The sequence below is a fragment of the Balaenoptera ricei genome, chromosome 9 (assembly GCF_028023285.1).
Source record: "Balaenoptera ricei isolate mBalRic1 chromosome 9, mBalRic1.hap2, whole genome shotgun sequence".
Lineage (NCBI taxonomy): Eukaryota > Metazoa > Chordata > Mammalia > Artiodactyla > Balaenopteridae > Balaenoptera > Balaenoptera ricei.
The window spans coordinates 107,610,998-107,634,166 of NC_082647.1; the positions used below are offsets into that span (position 1 = coordinate 107,610,998).

The 23,169-nt window shown below is 43.6% G+C and overlaps 1 protein-coding gene across 1 annotated transcript; it reads right to left on the bottom strand.

The window, feature by feature from the left end:
- Positions 1-2,433: 2,433 nt before the first annotated feature.
- On the bottom strand, positions 2,434-19,367 carry PKD1L1 (polycystin 1 like 1, transient receptor potential channel interacting). The gene is made up of 6 exons (XM_059932547.1): positions 19,280-19,367; positions 7,019-7,031; positions 6,778-6,901; positions 6,335-6,588; positions 5,004-5,238; positions 2,434-2,559 (listed from the first exon to the last, which is right to left on the bottom strand). Exons 1-6 carry the CDS (start codon positions 19,365-19,367, stop codon positions 2,434-2,436), a joined length of 840 nt encoding a protein of 279 aa, XP_059788530.1.
- Between the last annotated feature and the right edge of the window lie 3,802 nt (positions 19,368-23,169).

Below are 23,169 nucleotides of genomic sequence, written 5' to 3' on the forward strand. Positions count from 1 at the left end.
AGGCCTGTGAGCCACCAACAGATCCTACTATATTCAGGCAATGGTGAAACAAACATAATAGGATATGATTCACAGTCCAAAGAGGAAGACATGCATATAAATAAAGAATTATAGCAATTTTTATATTTTTGGCACATTCCCTTTATTGGATATGTGATTTGCGAATATTTTTCCCATTCTGTGGCTGTCCTTTCATTCTCTTAATTCACTGAGGGGGACGTGGAAAATACCCAGTGCCTGTTGATTCCCTCCTGTCCCTTTGTATGTACAGAATAGGTTACAGGTTAACAACTCTTTCCATGCACCTTTTTTTAACTTAATCCTCATAAAAACCAGAAGCACTCCTAATTAAATTATACCCATGGAGTCTGTGGCTCAGATAAATGAGATGATACAACAGAACCTGCCTTGCTGGAGAAATAACAGGCGGGGTCCCCACCCAGTCTCCCACCTCCACATCCACTCCCAGCACCCGTGTCCATCCCACCAGGGGCTTCTATGAAGACCTCTCACCTTTCTACACTTGAGTTCATTGGGAAAGCACTTTTGGGCGTACAGTCTCATCTATTCTCACCAAGGTGTCCATCGGCAGATGAATGGATAAAGAAGATGTGGCACATATATAAAATGGAATATTACTCAGCCATAAAAAGAAACGAAATTGAGTTATTTGTAGTGAGGTGGATGGACCTAGAGTCTGCCATACAGAGTGAAATAAGTCAGAAAGAGAAAAACAAATACTATATGTTAACACATATATATGGAATCTTAAAAAAAAAAAAAGGTTCTGATGAACCTAGGGGCAGGACAGGAATAAAGATGCAGACGTAGAGAGTGGACTTAAGGACACGGGGAGGGGGAAGGGTAAGGTGGGATGAAGTGAGAGAGTAACACTGACATATATACACTACCAAATGCAAAATAGATAGCTAGTGGGAAGCAGCCACATAGCACAGGGAGATCAGCTCGGTGCTTTGTATCCACCTAGAGGGGTGGGATAGGGAGGGTGGGAGGGAGACACAAGAGGGAGGAGATATGGGGATATATGTATACGTATAGCTGATTCACTTTGTTATACAGCAGAAAGTAACACACCACTGTAAAGCAATTATACTCCAAAAAAGATGTTAAAAAAAATTTTTTTAATGAAAGCTGGATGTTTTAAAATTTACATGGGCAAAGGATCAAGGTTTTCTGTGTGTCTTGTTTCCTCATTAATTAGTGCAAGGTCAACAGTGGCCTCTGACAACTGAACCCAGACAAGCTGTCTCTGCTGGCACACCCTGGCTCCCCGCAGAGTGAACAGCACGGCTCAGCCTGGGGAAAACGGCGGGACAGGCTCTAGCCAGACTAACCAAGAGAAATACCATTCATGCTACAGGTGGAAGAGAAAGTTTTCCAGTTGCCACGTTTTAAAAAGTAAAGATAAACAGGTGAAATGTATTTTATAATATATTTTCTTTATTATATCTAAAACACTGTCACTTCAACATATGTTCAAGTGTAAAAGTTATGAATGAGATATTTTACACTCTTAACTTTCATACTAAGTGTCCGGCATCCAGTGAGTATCTTACACTTTGACACATCTGCACTTGGACTAACCACACTTCCAGTATCAAGAGCCTCCTGTGGCTAGTGGCTACCTCACTGGACAGCTCGTCAGCAGAGTTCCCTGCGTGCACAGTGAAAAGGGCCCCTTACCTGCCTCTACCTGACCTGAGGGATGCCATAAAGACTTCTTAATTACTGTCATTATTACAATTATCATTTATGGAACATTCACCACGTGCCAAGGACTTGTGTGTGTGTCTGTGTATATATACATACACACACGCTCAGACCCGAACAGAACCTGATGTATCATGGTCCCGTCTTATGAAGGCTCGGAGAAGGTTAAGTAACTTCCCCAAAGGCACGTGGACTAGGAGGGGCCGGGTCAGTTGACTCCAGAGCCTACTTATTTCCCCATCCACACACTCATATATATTGCTCTCTGTCTGTGTGTCCTACTCCAGCAGTAGAAAACCACTCGTTTTTGTTGTGAGGACACCTCATTCTTCCAGCACCTGGGAGGCAGCTCTAGCTTACGTCCCAGCTGAAGTCCTTGTGGCTGTTTCTATGGGGGGTCAGTTTAACAACCCTCAGGGCAGGCACCCACAGAAGTGGAGTCAGAAGGGAAGGCTGTAGCGTAGGCGGAGCCAAGGTCTTCCCTTGGACAGCATCACAGTGTGTGGCCCCTGTTTGGTTGCCTTGAACACTTGCCATATCTGATTCCATGACACCCTGTGACTGAGGTCCATAAACCCTTGACATAACCCTTTTTGGAATCAGTCAGTCACCTCATCAGCAAGAGTAACGAGGTGGCCAGAGGCCACATAGCAGGTGAGGCCCACCCCAACTATAGCGAGCTGCGAGGTTGAAGAGAGAGGGCTACCAGATGGGCTCCCGAGGAAGGAAGGGCTCGCTGTGATACCTGCACGACCTGGAGAGCAAAATCCCGATCATGCCATAGAAGTGGAAACAGAGGTGAGTCAGGCTGAGCACCAGGAAGACCAGCTGAGGGAGGCAACACAAACAAACCAGATAAACAAAACTACTGGTAAATTGTTCCTTAAGGTCTAAACTCCACAGGCCCTTGGGGCGGTTTGAATGCATCCAGCACGGAAACCCCACCCGGTGCCCCGCGTGATGGACTCAAATGAGTTCGACGTGGGCCCTGCACTCATCGAAACCCTGGAGTGTGAATATCACTCTCCCGCCTATCAGGTCTCCTAACCTCCATGCCAGCCCCTCCCAGTGCTTCCTCAAGATGCTCAAAAGAATGTTTTCATGTATTTGTGAAATCTACGAAATATGAAATATATATTATCAGTTTCCTTGGACAAGTAAAAACCCTTTAAAAGCTCCTGTATAAGGAGCTTCCTTCAAGTCTGTTTATGGTTATCTCGCCATTGACGAGCTACCCATTCGTCCATGCCTTCATTCGTCCATGCCTTCACTTATTCATGCCTTCACTCATGCAGAAGAACAAGAGGAAGAAGAGGATGCTCAGTAACATTGGGAAATAACCTCTTTGAGCCAAGTCAGCCTTGCAGAGCTCCTGTGGACCCTCTGAGTTGACACTTTTAAGCTAAAAAGGTCCTCTTTTGGGGGATTCCTCCTTCCCTCCCTCTGGGGAGTAGTGCTGGCACATACTACCATTCATTTCAAAGCAAAGAAAGAGTGAGCATGCAGTGAGTGCCAACTGCGTATCAGGCACTACGGCCCCGTGACTGGAAGAAGAATGGCAATCACTGCTTCACAGAAGACTGACGTGAGGCAGCGTGTGTGGAAAGCACGCTGTGAACCACAGCCGCACGGTGAGCACTAATCTCACACCCCACCTTCCTGCCTCCACGCCCCCAGCCCATCACAAAGTGCCTTGTGGCTCTCGGATGGTCACGCGCCCAAACTCAGATTAGGTCATGAACTTTTGGGGGGCCTTTTTTTTTTTTTTTTTTACAGACGTGTGGTTTTTTAAAATTAATTAATTAATTAATTTTTGGCTGAGCTGGGTCTTCGTTGCTGCACGTGGGCTTTCTCTAGTTGTGGTGAGCCGGGGCTACTCTTCGTTGCAGTGCGCGGGCTTCTCATTGCGGTGGCTTCTCTTGTTGTGGAACATGGGCTCTAAGCGCGTGGGCTTCAGTAGTTGTGGCATGTGGGCTCAGTAGTTGTGGCACGTGGGCTCAGTAGTTGTGGCACGTGGGCTTAGTTGCTCTGCGGCATGTGGGATCTTCCCGGACCAGGGCTCGAACCCGCGTCCCCTGCATTGGCAGGCGGATTCTTAACCACTGTGCCACCAGGGAAGCCCACCAGGAGGAGCCTTACACATTCTTTTCCGTCTTCTTTTGGAGTCACATGCACTGTGCCCCGTGGGCCCACTATCAGAAGCTGCAAATGTCATCAGAGAAAAGTTCATTGTGGGTGGTGAATGTGAGGTACTGGAGAGCACCGCTGTGTGCCAAGCCACACTGGAGTCTGGGACAGAAGGAAAAACCAGTAGCACTGACCCTGTCTTTGTTTAAAATTTTGATGTTGTGTCCATCACAAATTTTTTGGCATGAATTTTGATTTTTTACTTTGCACTAGAATATTACTTATCTTGAGGACAGTTTGTGGTACCCGAGGTGAGTGCAGCACCTGGGAGCAGCCCGTTCTCCCGCCCTTCCCTTCCCTTTGTGCTCACACACAGGCACAGCCCTGAGGCTCCATTCACAACCCCAACATGGACTGTGTCATTCAACTGTCTCTAGAGTCTAAAACCTCACAGCATTTCCTCGCTTCACTCCCAAGGCAAAGCATGCTTGACCTGGAGTGTCAGCTGGTCTGAGATCTTCATAGCACAAAAGTGAAATATAGGCCAAAGGCAGCAAAGTTCCTGAGGAAAAGTTCAGAATGATTTCTGGTACTTTCCATTGCTCAAGGAAACTACGGGAATACATTCCATCTTACCAAGACCCACTGCGTTAAAGGCGTATGCTCCTTCACCACCACCCCCCCACCACCACCCAGCTCATATGTTGAAGCCCTAACCCTCAGTGTGGCTGTTTTTGGAGATGGGCCCTCTCAGGAAGTAACTAAGGTTAAATGAGTTCATAAGGGTGAGGTCCCAACGATGGAATTAGGGTTCTTATAAGAAGAGGAAGAGACACCAGACACACCAGAGATCCCTCTCGCCACCACGTGAGGACACAGTAAGGCGGCTGTCTGCAAGCCGGGAAGGGAGCGCTCACCAGCACCCGACCACGCCATCACCTGCATCTCAGACTTCCAGCCTCCAGAGCTGTGGAAGATCAGTGTTTGCAGTTTAAGTCCCCCAGAGTACGGTATTTCATTATGGCAGCCTGAGCTAAGATCCAGCTGCGGATAAGGCACGAGGCCTGGATGGAGGAGGGTGCCCAGCCCTGGGTGAACCCAAGCTCCTGTGTTCCATGAGTGGGCCAAGTGCCCAGTGAACTCGCCTCTGGAAGCAGGAGGTGGTACAGTGGGGCTGAGTCCCTGCAGAGGATGGTGACTGACTCCAGCAGGGAGGAGAGGGTGAGACCCCCAGTGGGGAGCATCTCAGCGCTCAGGGACACGCTTGAGAAGAGCTGGGTTGGAGGGCTGTAGAGGGTAAAGTGCATGGACACAGCCCTGGGGCTCTGGTCAATCCAACCACTGGCCCTGGGGCCGGTCAGGGCTGCACGTGCAGCAGGCCTGCAAAGTGGTGCAAGTCATAGGGACCCTAGCAGCACCCCGTCCCAGGCTCCACACCCAGAGGCCGGATGCAACTCCTGGGCTCACAGAGCTGGACAGATGGCCCTTCTGCGTCTTCCGACCCCTTCAGCAGTTCATTGTCCCTCTCTCCTTGCCCGGGACCCCCAGGCAGAGGGAATCTTTCAGAGAGGGGGGCTTCCATTTCCCATAGGTACAACTCGGGGAGAAATACCCCATCTGTCACCACAAGGATTCTAGAATATTCATTTTTCTTTTTTGGCAATGGACTCCATCATTGGAAAGAAGCTACCTTTTACCAATCCGTACTTACTAACAATTAAATCATTTCTTTGTTGTTGTTGTTGTTGTTATTAGTACTACTCAGAGGCAGGCATTACTGTAGCTGCCACAGAGCTCCCTGTCAGTCTCAGACAATCTGTCACCACCGGTGTTAGCACAATACCAGGGAGGTGGTGGCAGGGACAGTGCGACTGGTGGGACAGGCCAGGCTGGCCGACTGCAGTCTGTGACTGCAACGTGGGTGGCTTGAGCCTCTGTTCCTCATCTGCACGAGGCAGCAGGTTAGCCCTACTTCATAGAGGTGCTTAAGGACCAGATGAGGCCGTATAGACGCCCTGCTTAGCACAGAACAAGTGTCCTTTAGGTTCTATAACCTCCAGACCTTCTAGCAATCTGGAAGGAAGTTTTGGCTTGTGCTTTCTCATGCACTTGGAGACTGCAGGGCTGAGTTTGCCTTCTACTTCTGTCAAGGCCTAACCGCATGGCCCCGGGGAAGTGACTCTGTCATTGCACAGTAATAACCACCTTGTTCTGGCCCTGGGAAGCTTTCTTCTTGAAAACATTCTAAAGGTTTAGCCAGCATTCTAAGAAAGACAGCAGCTACCTCCCCAGGCCTTGTAGCAAATCAGAATGATCTATTTTTATCTTTTTCTAAAGTTTCTCCAGTGTCATCCCTGTAACTGCACAGAATACAACAAATGCAGAATTAGCAACACAGTGTTTGAGGAATTCAGGATGAAGAATTTAATTTTTTTTTAAAGGTGGAAAATAAGAAGTAAGCAAAGAATACGGTTATGACTCAAAATGCACATTCACTGGTAACCTTGCTTCAGAAGGGCAGGACAAGCCTTGCCTGGCGGCTTCCGGATGGTCCCATCTTAGCTTTTGCTCCTTCTCGCTCCAGAGGTGTCCCTGTGCCTCCGTTGTCACAGCACTTTGCTTACTGAACCAGCCTTCCATCCCCATGGGCCTACGAGCTCCTATGGCCCAGCCATGCCCCTGCGTCCAGCTCTGGCCTGGCAAACAAGGGGTCTGGAGAAGCTGGTGTGGCTAAAGGGGGTGTGAGAGGAGGGGGCAGAGGTGTGAGGGGCAGAGAAAAGAATAGGATACTCTGGGGACAGCCGCGGGCCTTACGACCTACAGATCGTTCAAGAACCTGCGCCGTGTTACGAGTCGGGTGTCTGTGGCTATTTCACCCCACTGTGACACCACCCCTGTGAAGGGCAGATGGACGCCCACCTGAGCACCCGGCATGCTGGCTGTGGAGAGGCCTCCCTGGTACAGGCCTTCCAGCATCGTGGTCGGGCGCCAGTCCCACCAGCCATCCACGCTTCTCGGGCCACCGAAGGAGTGCCTGGCACTTCTTAGAGCGAGAATAGAAACAAAGAATTATTTTTCTAACGTAAAGTTATGGGTATCCCTCACTTTTCACAAGTTCACTGTATGCCACCTCACTTTTAAGAAAGACGTACCTTCGTACCTGTGTTTGCTAACTGCAAGACATTCAAAGAGGAGTTTTACTTTCACAAGAAAAGGTGAAACACAAGAACGGCATTCAGGCTTGGTGCGCAGCAGCCATCATGGAGGCAGTGCGCCCTCCAGGCAGGGAAAGGGGCACCTCTGAGCTGCTTCCTGGGAAACGTGCTCCACATCTCAGCATCAAGCTGCCATGGCTTTGAACCGTCTATGGTTTATCTCTATTTATTTTGTGCATCTGTTAGCAAGACTTGTCCTAAGGTAACTGCTTCTTCACTTCACACCATTTCAGCTTAACCAAAGTTTTCACAGGAACGTTCTGCTCTCAGGACAGCAGGGGACACCTGCACTCGGCAGGAATGAAACCAAAGCCAGCTGCAGTGGGGAGTGCCCCCTAGCGGCAGGTGAGGAGACAGAATAGTGGAGAAAGCACTCGTTCACGTGCTCACTCATTCACTCCACAAACGTTACTGTGCAACAACTACGTGCAGGGCACTCTTCTGGGCACGGGAAACAACAACAAATAAAATACATCAGCAAAACATATATTGTGTTAGTGATAAAGGTTAAGGAGAGAAAACTAAGCAAGCTAGACAGGCAGGAAGTGGGGGTGGGGGGCAGGTGGAGATTTTTCTCTAAGTGGCCACGGAACACTTCAATACAAGGTGACGTTTCAGCAAAGCCCTGAGGGCAATGAGGGGTCAGCCACATGGACGGCTGCGCAAGGGCGTTCCAGGCGCAGGAGAAGGGGAGGCAAAGGCCTGGATGGGTGCGTGCCTGGGAGGTTAAGGGACGGTGTGGGAGCCCGTGTGGCTGGTACAGAGCATCCGTCAGGAGAGGAACAGAAGAGGGAGGCTGGGACCACGGGCAGAGATGCCATCCTTCCTCTGTGTTACTGCCTCCTGGGCCTGGCACTTAGCCTTTCCCCAGACAAAAAAATCAGAACAACAGCAAACCCTTGCTTCCCAGGACGGCTGTGAGCGTTAGATGAAAAGGCACAGACCAAGTGCTGTACTGGCACACAGTAGGGAGCCAACAAATGTTAGTGTGTTTTCTTTCCATCAACTTATTACACTTGTTAGGTATCTGTTTCACTCGCCAACAAGGAACTGATTTAAGGGAGCAATGAAATCATTTCAAACTGTCAAAATTGATCACTGTTCGCTCGCTTAGACAGCGCAATAAAGCTACATGCATGGGCCAGAGCCACTCACAGCAGCATCAGGGGCAGGCGTTTGACCCTGAGTTGCAGCCAAAGGGAAAGGAAAAAGTTAAATTTCCTCAGAGAGAAAAAAGTACTTCTCGCCTGGCTCTTAAAATCTTTCCTACGTGCGACTTCGCGCTAAGGGGCACAGAGTAAAGTCAGAGGTGACGAACTCAGAACATACCCACAGCAAACAGAGATGGGCCTGGTGCGGCTGCTTCACCCAGGCCTCTCTCCGTGAACAGAGGGACCAAAATACGTTTCCTTTTCCTTATAGAGGGGCTACCTCCCATCTCTTCCTGGCCTTGATCTTTCATTTATTTATACATTGTCAGAGTCTAATCTCTGCAGGCCCTTCCATTGGGTGCTGGGTATCACTTCTCTATACTGATTGCAACCTTGGTCAAACCATGTCAAACCATAATTCAAAAAGAGTCACGTACCACAATGTTCACTGCAGCTCTATTTACAATAGCCAGGACATGCAAGCAACCTAAGTGTCCATCGACAGATGAATGGATAAAGAAGATATGGCATATATATACAATGGAATATTACTCAGCCATAAAAAGAAACGAAATTGAGTTATCTGTAGTGAGGTGGATGGACCTAGAGTCTGTCATACAGAGTGAAGTAAGTCAGAAAGAGAAAAACAAATACTGTATGCTAACACATATATATGGAATCTAAGAAAAAAAAAAAAGGTCATGAAGAACCTAGGGGCAAGACGGGAATAAAGACACAGACCTACTAGAGAATGGACTTGAGGGTATGAGGAGGGGGAAGGGTAAGCTGTGACAAAGTGAGAGAGTGGCATGGACATATATACAATACCAAACGTAAAATAGATAGCTAGTGGGAAGCAGCTGCATAGCACAGGGACATCAGCTCGGTGCTTTGTGACCACCTAGAGGGGTGGGATAGGGAGGGTGGGAGGGAGACGCAAGAGGGAGGAGATATGGGGATATATGTGTATGTATAGCTGATTCACTTTGTTATAAAGCAGAAACTAACACACCATTGTAAAGCAATTATACTCCAGTAAAGATGTTAAAAAAAAAACAAACACAAAAAAAACAAAAACAAAACCACAGGGTGAGCTGGGGACCTGCAGGAGCATTGGAGGCGGGGTCGAGAAAGTGAGGCGCTCAGGAAGAAGACAGCTGGGGGAGGGTGGAGAGGGGCTGATGAAGAGGGAAGGAAGCAGACACAGTCCTGTGAACATGCACAAATGCAGTCAGGGAAAGGCTAAGAAGGGAAGAAACAGAGAGGCAAGGAGAGTGGGAGCGAAGGAGGAGGGAGGGGAGAGGGGAGATGCTGGCCAGTTCTCTACACAGTCCTAATGAGCTGCTCTGGAGTGTCTGACAGCCCAACTGTACATTTATAGATTATATGCTCCATATCCTGCATGAGAAAGTAGAGAGATACAGACCTTTAAAGCCACGTTGCGTTTGCACAGCTTGGGGGAAATGTTATCACTTTCCGACACTCGTTCCCTATTGGGGTGACATTAAAGAAAAGTAAAGAAAGACGTGAATGCGACCCAGACATAAACGTCCCACACCCAGACTGTACACATCTCACGCCTCCTTCTTGATGCACTCGGAGAGCAGCAAGTGAACCAAACAATCCAAGAACGTTCCCACTCTGCATTAATTGGAGCAGTTACATAGGACAGGCCTCCAAAGCTAGCTAAACAGCGCAAAAGATAAAATCAGCCGTTATTTTCCACTTACGGCACGTGGGTACAGTGACTATTTTGTGTATCAGTGCTTTATTTGGTGATTTTTGTTTTACTTGGAATTCCATGGAAAACTTACTGAGTTCATAAAGACTTTAAATAAAACTCAAATATGATGGAATCCAGTAACATGGTAATTTTTTGTTAAGACACAACAAATCAAGCAGGCCAACTGCCTCACCTTACAGATGAAGATACTAAGGTCCAGAGTCAAAGGATTTGCCCAAAGTCACCTGGTGACCGAACGAGAGCTAGAAACCCAGTTCCTGAATGCAACTTAATCCATTTCCCTGCTGTACTTTAGCTCTTCGCCCTGGCATGCTAACAAATGCTAAGCTTTGGTAAGGAGACGTGGGTGTGCCAGGATCTGACAGCGGAACATTCTGTTACAGTATATCCTATGATATCCTGCCCGGGGGACAGAGTGTCCAGAGATACTGAGTTTTTGCATCCTTGTAGGAACCACTGATCTATGCAAACCAACCGGGCCAGCCTGTGAGCCAGTAACCCAAGCACATCAACTGCTCTGTACACGAGACATCACACAAATATTATCACAGCTAGTTCTGATTTATCAAGAGGCAAGAATTCATATAAGAAATATGTCAAGTAATGCTGACATGAAATGTGAGGTAAAAAATAAACTAGCAAAGCCAGAAATTTCTCAGGGGTGGAGTTCCACTTCCAGAGAGAACCACCCCAATGGTCACTTTGTTTTGTACACAGCGCCACCTGCCGGCACAAACTGTGAGCCTGCACAGGTAGGAGAGCTGAAAAGTGGGTCGTGAATGGAAATAACCGCTGGTTTTGCAAATAGGGAGACAGAGAATACCGCTTCGTTTCACTTCTAGAATGTTTGCCAGTAAAAAGCTGGATTAATGAGTTATGGAGAGCCCAGACTCATGAACTGAGACACCCACGTCCTACTTGCTGGTGGGTCCTAAATCTACCTTCACGCTCCATTATCTGGGTAGGCATCAATTACCCTCTCTCCCGTGGAAGATAAAAATAAATATGTCTTTAAATAATTGATGATATTAAATAGGTTTTCCAGCCACTGACCCCCCCCAAAATAATTCAACAAAAATAATTTACATCATAATGAATTACTTAGCCAAAGGCAACGTATTCACAGAAAAGCTGCACGAATGTGGTTTTAAATATTCTCCAGAGAAGTAAAACTTGGAAGACATCATTTGATTTTCTGCCACTGAAAACGTAGTAAAGAATCAATATGAATTCGTATCACGCACTTCGGAATTCAAAGCCAAATTGCTTAAAAGAACTTTCAAATGAATATTTTAGGCAAGTGAACATAAAGTCTGAGAATTGATTTAATAACAATTCTGAGTAAAAAGGAATACCAAATGAAATGTACACATTGATTATAACTTGCATCCCAATTTCAGAAACATTGAAACGTGGAGAAGGAATAAGAACAACAAAATGTTGTCAGTGGTTGCCTTGGGTGGTAACATTATGGAAATTTTTCTGCTTCCTATTTTTCAGTTCTTCCATGTTTACCTAGGAAGAACATTAGTACTTCTAAAAGTAAGAAGAAACAAATGAACATTAGAGAAAATACACTAGGGGGTATTACATTGGAAATTGGGTGTCATTGATTGTGGACTGCAACAATGTCCTTTCACTGAATAGCTCAGATGTCTTCAGCAAAAAAGAAACTGCCATACCCTGGTTTTGGCGTAGCATCTCAGCTGCCAGACTTTAAAGTGCCTTGAAATATCATTGTCTCCCTATTTATTAAAACAAGGTGCTACGGACACACCCAAGGACTGCAAATGCAGGCCTCCCATGAACAGTGGGGAAAATTATGCCCCCAAGTCAATTTCAAACCTTGTCCATATTTCATATGTGCGAACAGTTTTCTCCAGGCCTCAACCTTGCAAAAAGGCCCCTCCCTCACTTGGACTTTAAAAATGCTTCGATAAAACCGCTCAGGGAGTTCAGGGTTTGGGGGGGCATGAGCCACCTGTTCTCCTGGCTCAGCCTTGCAATAAACCTTTCCCTGCTCTAAACTCCCACATTTTCATTTGTTTGGCCTCGCTATCTATCGGGCACATGAAACTTGCATTCGGTAAAATCATCTGCCAATAGATTACCTTTTCCTTTCAAATATGTAAGCTTTTAATTTCTTTTTCTTGCCTATGGCACTGGCGGGAGCTTCCAATATGATGTTTAGTAGGAGTGGTGAGAGAGGATCTCCTTGCTTTGTTTATGATCTTAAAAAGCACTCTGGACCAGTCCCTCCCATCAGGAAACTTGCACAAGTCTCCTAGATAGCCTCTTCCACCAGAGAGAAGACAGCAGAAGCAAGAAGAACTACAATCCTGCAGCCTGTGGAACAAAAACCACATTCACAGAAAGATAGACAAAATGAAAAGGCAGAGGGCTATGTACCAGATGAAGGAACAAGATAAAACCCCAGAAAAACAATTAAATGAAGTGGAGATAGGCAACCTTCCAGAAAAAGAATTCAGAATAATGATAGTGAAGATGATCCAGGACATCGGAAAAGAATGGAGGCAAAGATCGAGAAGATGCAAGAATGTTTAACAAAGACCTAGAAGAATTATAGAACAAACAGAGACGAACAACACAATAACTGAAATGAAAACTACACTAGAAGGAATCAATAGCAGAATAACTGAGGCAGAAGAACGGATAAGCGACCTGGAAGACAGAATGGTGGAATTCACTGCTGCAGAACAGAATAAAGAAAAAAGAATGAAAAGAAATGAAGACAGCCTAAGAGACCTCTGGGACAACATTAAACGCAACAACATTCACATTATAGGGGTTCCAGAAGGAGAAGAGAGAGAAAAAGGACCCGAGAAAATATTTGAAGAGATTATAGTAGAAAACGTCCCTAACTTGGGAAAGGAAATAGCCACCGAAGTCCAGGAAGGGCAGAGAGTCCCATACAGGATAAACCCAGGGAGAAACACACCGAGACACATAGTAATCAAATTGGCAAAAATTAAAGACAAAGAAAAATTATTGAAAGCAGCAAGGGAAAAACGACAAATAACATACAAGGGAATCCCCATAAGGTTAACAGCTGATCTTTCAGCAGAAACTCTGCAAGCCAGAAGGGAGTGGCAGGATATATTTAAAGTGATGAAATGGAAGAACCTACAACCAAGATTACTCTACCCGGCAAGAATCTCATTCAGATTCGATGGAGAAATCAGAAGCTTTACAGACAAGCAAAAGCTAAGAGAATTCAGCACCACCAAACCAGCTCTACAACAAATGCTAAAGGAACTTCTCTAAGTGGGAAACACAAGAGAAGAAAAGGACCTACAAAAACAAACCCAAAATAATTAAGAAAATGGTAATAAGAACATACATATCGATAATTACCTAAAACGTGAATGGATTAAATGCTCCAACCAAAAGACACAGGCTCGCTGAATGAATACAAAAACAAGACCCATATAAATGCTGTCTACAAGAGACCCACTTCAGACCTAGGGACACATACAGACTGAAAGTGAGGGAATGGAAAAAGATACTCCATGCAAATGGAAATCAAAAGAAAGCTGGAGTAGCAATACTCATATCAGATAAAATAGACTTTAAAATAAAGAATGTTACAGGAGACAAGGAAGGACACTACATAATGATCAAGGGATCAATCCAAGAAGAAGATATAACAATTATAAATATATATGCACCCAACATAGGAGCACCTCAATACATAAGGCAACTGCTAACAGCTCTAAAAGAGGAAATCGACAGTAACACAATAATAGTGGGGGACGTTAACACCTCACTTACACCAATGGACAGATCATCCAAACAGAAAATTAATAAGGAAACACAAGTTTAAATGACACAATAGACCAGATAGATTTAATTGATATTTATAGGACATTCCATCCAAAAACTGCAGATTACACTTTCTTCTCAAGTGCACACGGAACATTCTCCAGGATAGATCACATCTTGGGTCACAAATCAAGCCTCAGTAAATTTAAGAAAATTGAAATCATATCAAGCATCTTTTCTGACCACAACGCTATGAGATTAGAAATCAATTACAGGGAAAAAAATGTAAAAAGCACAAACACATGGAGGTTAAATAATACATTACTAAATAACCAAGAAATCACTGAAGAAATGAAAGAGGAAATCAAAGAATACCTAGAGACAAATGACAATGAAAACACGATGATCCAAAACCTATGGGATGCAGCAAAAGCAGTTCTAAAAGGTAAGTTTATAGGTATACAAGCCTACCTCAAGAAACAAGAAACATCTCAAATAAACAATCTAATGTTACACCTAAAGGAACTACAGAAAGAAGAACAAACAAAACCCAAAGTTAGCAGAAGAAAGAAATCATAAAGATCAGAGCAGAAATAAATGAAATAGAAACAAAGAAAACAATAGCAAAGATCAATAAAACTAAAAGCTGGTTCTTTGAGAAGATAAACAAAATTGATAAACCATTAGCCAGACTCATCAAGCAAAAGAGGGAGAGGACTCACATCAGTAAAACTGGAAATGAAAAAGGAGAAGTTACAATGGACGCCGCAGAAATACAAAGCATCCTAGGAGAATACTACAAGCAACTCTATGCCAATAAAATGGACAACCTGAAGAAATGGACAAACTCTTAGAAAAGTATAACCTTCCAAGACTGAACCAGGAAGAAATAGAAAATATGAACAGACCAATCACAAGTAATGAAATTGAAACTGTGATTAAAACTCTTCCAACAAACAAAAGTCCAGGACCAGATGGCCTCACAGGTGAATTCTATCAAACATTTAGAGAAGAGCTAACACCCATCCTTCTCAAACTCTTCCAAAAATCTGCGAAGGAAGGAACACTCCCAAACTCATTCTATGAGGCCACCATCACCCTGATACCAAAACCAGACAAAGATACTACAAAAAAAGAAAATTACAGACCAATATCACTGATGAATATAGATGCAAAAATCCTCAACAAAATACTAGCAAACAGAATCCAACAACACATTAAAAGGATCATACACCATGATCAAGTGGGATTTATCCCAGGGATGCAAGGATTCTTCAATATATGCAAATCAATCAATGTGATACATCATATTAACAGACTGAGGAATAAAAACCATATGATCATCTCAATAGATGCAGAAAAAGCTTTGACAAAATTCAACACCCATTTATAATAAAAACTCTCCGGAAAGTGGGCATAGAGGGAACCTACCTCAACATAATAAAGGCCATATATGACAAGCCCATAGCAAACATCATTCTCAATGGTGAAAAACTGAAGCATTTCCTCTAAGATCAGGAACAAGACAAGGATGTCCACTCTCACCACTATTACTCAACATAGTTTTGGAAGTCCTAGCCACAGCAATCAGAGAAGAAAAAGAAATAAAAGGAATCCAAATTGGAAAAGAAGAAGTAAAACTGTCACTGTTTGCAGATGACATGATACTATACATAGAGAATCCTAAAGATGCCACCAGAAAACTACTAGAGCTAATCAATGAATTTGGTAAAGTTGCAGGATACAAAATTAATGCACAGAAATCTCTTGCATTCCTATACACTAATGATGAAAAATCTGAAAGGGAAGTTAAGGAAACACTCCCATTCACCACTGCAACAAAAAGAATAAAATACCTAGGAATAAACCTACCTAGGGAGACAAAATACCTGTATGCAGAAAACTATAAGACACTGATGAAAGAAATTAAAGATGATACAAACAGATGGAGAGATGTACCATGTTCTTGGATTGGAAGAATCAATATTGTGAAAATGACTATACTACCCAAAGCAATCTACAGATTCAGTGCAATCCCTATCAAATTACCTATGGCTTTTTTTTACAGGACTAGAACAAAAAATCTTAAGATTTGTATGGAGACACAAAAGACCCTGAATAGCCAAAGCGGTCTTGAGGGAAAAAAACGGAGCTGGAGGAATCAGACTCCCTGACCTCAGGCTATACTACAAAGCTACAGTAATCAAGACAGTATGGCACTGGCACAAAAACAGAAATGTAGATCAATGGAACAGGATAGAAAGCCCAGAGATAAACCCACACACCTATGGTCAACTAATCTATACAAAGGAGGCAAGGATATACAATGGAGAAAAGACAGTCTCTTCAATAAGCGGTGCTGGGAAAACTGGACAGCTACAAGTAAAAGAATGAAATTAGAACACTCCCTAACACCATACACAAAAATAAACTCAAAATGGATTCAAGACCTAAATGTAAGACCAGACACTATACAACTCTTGGAGGAAAACATAGGAAGAACACTCTTTGACATAAATCACAGCAAGATCTTTTCTGACCCACCTCCTAGAGAAATGGAAATAAAAACAAAAATAAACAAATGGGACCTAATGAAACTTAAAACCTTTTGCAAAGCAAAGGAAACTACAAACAAGACGAAAAGACAACCCTCAGAATGGGAAAAAATATTCATAAACAAATCAACAGACAAAGGATTAATCTCCAAGATATATAAACACCTCATGCAGCTCAATATTAAAAAAACAAACAACCCAATGCAAAAATGGGCAGAAGACCTAAATAGACACTTCTCCAAAGACATACAGATGGCCAAGAAGCACATGAAAAGCTGCTCAACATCACTAATTATTAGAGAAATGCAAATCAAAACTATAATGAGTTATCACCTCACACCAGTTAGAATGGACATCATCAGAAAATCTACAAACAACAAATGCTGGAGAGGGTGTGGAGAAAAGGGAACCCTCTTGCACTGTTGGTGGGAATGTAAATTGATACAGCCACTATGGAGAACAGTATGGAGGTTCCTTAAAAAACTAAAAATAGAATTACCATATGACCCAGCAATCCCACTACTGGGCATATACCCAGAGAAAACCACAATTCAAAAAGACACATGCACTCCAATGTTCATTGCAGCACTATTTACAATAGCCAGGTCACAGAAGCAACTTAATGCCCATCGACAGATGAATGGATAAAGAAGATGTGGTACATACATACAATGGAATATTACTCAGCCATAAAAAGGAACGAAATTGAGTCATTTGTTGAGATGTGGATGGATCTAGAGACTGTCATACAGAGTTAAGTAAGTAAGAAAGAGAAAAACAAATGTCGTATATTAACGCATGTATGTGGAACCTAGAAAAATGGTACAGATGAACCGGTTTGCAGGGCAGAAGTTGAGACAGATGTAGAGAACAAACGTATAGACACCAAGGGGGGAAAACCGCGGTGAGGTGGGGATGGTGGTGTGTTGAATTGGGCGATTGGGATTGACACGTATACACTGATGTGTATAAAATTAATGACTGATAAAAAAAAAAAAAACTAAGGAAATTCTGACACACGCTACAACATGGATGAATCTTAAAATCAGCCAGTCACAGAAGGACAAATATTAAATGATTCTACTAATATGAGGTACTCACAGCAGTCAAATGCAGAGACAGAAGGTAGAATGTGGTTGCCAGGGGCTGGGTTGGGGGGGGAAGGGGGAATGCGGTGTTAGTGTTTAATCCATATAGAAGTTCACTTAGGGAAAATGAAAAAGTTCCGGAGGTGGTCACATTTGTACAACAATGTGTGAATGCAGTTAATGTCATAGAACTGTATACCTAAAATGGTTTCAATGGTGAACGTTACGTTATGCAAATTTAAACAATGAAAAGCATGAATGAAGCACTGATAACAACACAGACCAACACTGAAAACACCCTAAACGGAAGAAGCCACACAGAAAAGCCCAGCAAAGCTGGAGTTATCCGCGCACCTTAAAGCCATGAGAGCTGTGAAAATGAGGGAAAGTCTCAAGAACAGTGCTAGAAAGAGAAAACCGGATCAGAAAGGAAAAAGACATTTTCACACAGTTGGGATGAGTGGTAAAAGTTGAAGTGGGCCTGTGGTTTGGATTATAAGATGGAAACCATAATGCTTTCCTCATTTGGGGTTATGTGGTGAGTGTCTGGGGTAAAACACACTGGAGTATTTCGTGCCACTTCAGCAAATATGGTCAAGCATATGGTAAAGCTGAGGAATCTGAATGTTGAGGTAAAGAGTACTTTGTACTGCAACTGCAGGTTTTCTGTATGTTTGAAATTACTGGAAAGTAAATTACTTTTCAAAACAACCATTTCAGTATCATGCCAGAAGAGCAGAGAAGCATCAAACTGCCTTATAGAGACCAAGCCTCCGGAACTCAGATCCAGTTCACCCAAAGTGGTGAAGCTAATTGCCCTTGTAGGAGTCCACGTGTTATTAAGAGGCACTGTGGGAAGATTATATTAGTAGCCACCAGGTCTTGGGTGTTGTGGATGACCTGGATATGGTTGAAACAGTGGGATTTTCAAAATTCCAATATTCCACTGCCCCATCAAAAATCTATTAGATGTTAACAGCACACCTGAAACTAACATGACGTCGTATATCAACTATACTCCAATTTTTAAAAAATTTAAAACAAACTATTACAGTTAAAAAAAAAAAACAACAGAACTAGTAAGCAAATTCAGTAAACCAGGAGGATACAAAATCAATATAAAAAATTAGTTGCATTTCTATACACTGACAACAAACCATCAGAAAGAGAAATTAAGAAAACAATCTCATTTACGATTGCATCAAAAAGAACAAAATACTTAGGAAAAAATTTAACCAAGGACTTGAAAGACCTCTACGCTGAAAACTGTAAGACAGTGAAGAGAGAAATCGAAGAAGATACAAATATTTGGAAAGATATTCTGTGCTTATGATTAAAAGAATTAATATTGTTAAAACATCTATCCAAAGCAAACTACAGATTTAACACAGTCCCTATCAAAATTCCAATGGCATTTTTCAAAAATATAGAGCAAACGACCCTACAATGTGTATGGAACCACAAAGGAACCCCAACAGCCAAAGCACCTTGAGAAAGAACAACAAAGCTGGAGGCATCACACTTCTGACCTCACGCTGTACTGCAATGCTATGGTAACCAAAACAGAGTAGTTTTGGAATAAAAACAGGCACACAGACCAGAGGAACAGAATAAAGAGCCCAGCGATAAAGCCACACATACGTGGTCAGTTAATTCACGACACATCAGCCAAGAACAGATGATGGGGAAAAGACAGTCCTCTCAATAAGCGGTGCTGGGTAAACTGGACGCCACACACAAAAGAACAGCACAGACACTATCTTACATCACACACAGAAACTGACTAAAAACACACACGCAATTTTCCACATCGAGCCCTTCCTCTGCTGGGCCTTCTGAATACCAACTCCTTCAGCACAGAAAGCACCTCCCCACTCTTCCTCACTTTTCTGCTCCTTCTCCTCCTGCAGGAGTGTCTCACCCAGCGCCTCCCCGCAGGTCCCAAGGAAACTGATCTCCCTGCTCCCGGTCATTGGCAGGCAGAGCCAAGCCTCAGGCAGGACCTGAGTCAGAGAGGCGGGCTCAGTGACCCCTGTGAACCGTGGGGGAAATGCAGGTGCACCAAGCAGAGGCAGCACCCCTGCCAGCAGTCCTGCTGAATCCATTAAATTTGGGAAATTCAAACTAAAATGGAGCTGAATATCCCATAACTCCTCCAAAAATATTTAAGGAAAAATTCATTGGAGGTGATATGGAAAGAAATGAATGTAGACACAAACTTTACAACTTATACCAAAATTTACCAAAATTGTCTATAAATTTTATTTTTCTTTAAATATTTATTTATTGGTTTGTTTTTATTTGGTTGTGCTGGGTCTTAGTTGCAGCAGGCGGGCTCCTTTGTTGCGGCTCACCAGCTCCTTAGCTGCAGCATGTGGGCTCCTTAGTTGCGGCATGCAAACTCTTAGTTGCAGCATGCACGTGAGATCTAGTTCCCTGACCAGGGATCAAACCCTGGCCCCCTGCATTGGGAGCGTGGAGACTTAACCACTGCACCACCAGGGAAATCCCTACAGACAAATTTTAAATGCAAAACTGTAAAATATCTAGAAGAAAACTTAGAAGGAAATCCACATGACCTTGGGTTTAGCGATGAGGTTTAAAAAACAACACCAAAAGCCTATCCACAAAAGAACAATAAGCAACATGAACTTTATAAAATTAAAAATTTCTACTATGTGAAGGACTTTGCTCAGAGAACCAAAAGACAAGCCACAAACTGGGAGAAAATATTTGCAACACATATATCTGATAGAATTTATACTCAAAATACAGAAAGAACTCTAAACTGTCAAGTGAAAGAAAAACACAACGTGAGAGTTGCGAGTTAAGTTTTATTCAGGGTCTTACTGAGAATTATAGCCCAGGAGACAAACTCTCAGTAGCTCTGAGAAGCTGTTTCAGAAGAGATAGGGGAAGAGGCAGTATATATATGAATTTTTTGGCTGGGAAATACAAGTAGTCAACCATAAAAAGATTACTGCTAATCACAAAGAACAGAAATCTCAAGTTAATGATTTTAGTGCTTCTCTATGTATGGGAAGGTGCAAGAATCATTGAAATTTTTCCTTAGATATGCATCTTAACTATCTAGGCGCCCGAATATCCAAAGCACAGAGTGTTTCATCCTGTTTTTTCCATCCTGAATTCCCCTCAGGGCACACTGTTCAGTGGGTGACTGCAGTGAGTTGTGACTTAATCCTTTGTATAAAGATGAGTGATGATGAGTGACACTCTTGTTTTTGTTTGCAAAAACAAACAACCCACTGAAAATGGATAAAGATCTGAACAGACACCTTGCCAAAGAAGATAATATACATAGTAAATAAGCATATAACATAATGCTCAACACCATACAATTACAAATTAAAACAACAATGATATAGCACTGCACACCTATAGAACTAAACTAAAAAAAAAAAATGACAATACCAATTGCTGGAGGGTGACAAACAATAGGAATTCTAATTCATGATTGATGGAATGACTACAGCCACTTTGGAAGATAGTTTTACGGTTTTTTTTTCCAAAGCTAAACAAGTCTCACCTTAGGAGCCAATAATCGTGACTCTAAGTATTTAGGCAGCTGCTTTGAAAAACTGTCCAAACAAAAAATAGCATGCAACTATGCACAGCAGCTCTATTCCTAACAGCTAAAAACTTTAAGAATTCAGGAAGCCCTTCAGTAGATGAATGCATAAGCATGTCAAGGGGAGCAGAATATGCCACCCCCAAAATATGCCTCTTTGGCATAAAGATTATTGGAGGCTGATTAATTTTTAAAAACAGCAGACACAGAAGAATCTCTGAAAACCAGAACAGAATTGCCCTTTTGAGAGGGAAATTTACACTTTTAAGGGAAATCTCCATTTTTAAGGGTGTCTCCCTCTCTACCAGGAATAGAAGGATGACTAAATTTCAAGAAACTCTTAACAAAGGAGAAGGCCTGGACTTAAATCTGCATAACAACCCTTCCCTCGTTTACTGTGCTTTGCCTGATAACCTCTCTTAACTGGATCCCCACTCCCTCCACATCTTTCTTTTGGTTTTAGATGAAGATGGTATTTACGGATGATGGCTTAGGCCATCTTGGGGAGTTACTCATTTTTCCTGGGTCTCTCCCATGTATATAGGAGGTATTCATGTTATTAAACTCCTGTTTGTTTTTCTCCTATTAATCTGCCTTTTATTACAGAGGGCTCTCAGCCAAGATCCTCGAAGGGGAGAGAGAAAATTATTTTCCCTCCCATACACATACAATGGAATACAATTCAGCAATAGAAAGGAATGAAACATCAACTCACGTAAGGACACGGATGAATCTTCCGTGCATACTGCCAAGTGAAAGAATTCAAACCGAAGGGGCTATAGTATGACCCCCATTTATACGGTATTCTGCAAAACTACAGCGATGATAAACAGATCACGGGGCGGGGGTTTGAAGTATTCCGTATGATATTTAGTGATGGACACCTGCCACTATACATGTGTCAGTGTAATGGAGCAGGCACCTGTGAGACCTTCCCAGGACAGATGCCCCCTCCCCCATGTCCTCCACCTGCCTCTTGTCTGTAGAAAAACTTTAGCCAGAGAATAACCTTCATCAGAGAAGTGAGAAAACGCAGAAGCAAAGGAAAGCAGTCAAACAGGACAAAATAATAATAGTTTAGCCATTATGCAAAGTCAGGGACCTTGAGTTCCTCCTCAAGGGCTAGAGATAACCTCTGAGCCGTGTCCTTTGAGCTGCCCTGCAGATACTGAAAGCCCCACCAGGCGGAAGGAGCTAACTACATGATGAACAGACTGCAGCCATGACATCAGCTGTTCCGCCTTGCAAAATCCCAAGAACTGGCCTCAAGGAAATGGGAACAAACCGACCCTAGAACTGAAGATGAGCTGTACTTCAAGCAATCAAGATGACACTGATCAGACCACCGCATGACAATGTCAGGACGACTGTCAGAGCTGACTGTGCTGTTCTGCACGTAGCCCCCTCCCTCTGCCTGTACACTCCTAAAACTCCCCTTTAAACGCTCTTCCCCCCGCCCCCCCCCCCCCCACCGAACAGCAACTGGGATTTGGTTTTTGGATGCAAGTCCACCTTCTCCCCAGGTTGCCAGCCTCCTGAATTAAGCAAACTTTCCCTTCCTACCAACACCTGTCTCTTGAGTATTGGCTTTCAAGCGGCGAGCAGCCAACCCTGAGTTTGGTCACATCAAAACCTATAGATTTTTTCAGAACAATGAGTAAACCATAATCAATTCAAAGTCAGTTATTTAGGATGTAGGAGTGGTGCAGGATGGAACACAAAATATGACAAAGAATCTAACTGCACTAGAAACATGGGAAAAAAACTCACTGTAGGTTGAGGCAGAAGGTACTGAGCTCAGTGATTTGGAAACGAATGGAATAACGGCAAAACGTATGGTTCATAAGCAGTGCACTCTACTTCATAAAGTCCTTTCCCATGGGGTAGTAGCTAACAATTCTGAAACCACTATATCTCTAATCTGAAAAGGAGCAATGAATTGAATAAATGGCAGATAGTGGGAGCCAGGCTCCTCACTGCTGGAGTGGCAGTTTACAAGGAGAGGAGGCTCTGCCCTCCTAATCCTGGGTCTGAGCTTCCTGGGAGGATGGTGCGGGGAACTGACTGGCCCTAGGGAGCGCACAGCTCTTTGCCCTGGGAAGGCCCTGCAGACAAAGGAACCTCACGCTCATCTTTCCACCCAGAACAGATGGGCACTTAACTCTCAGCACTCTGGAGTCAGTCAG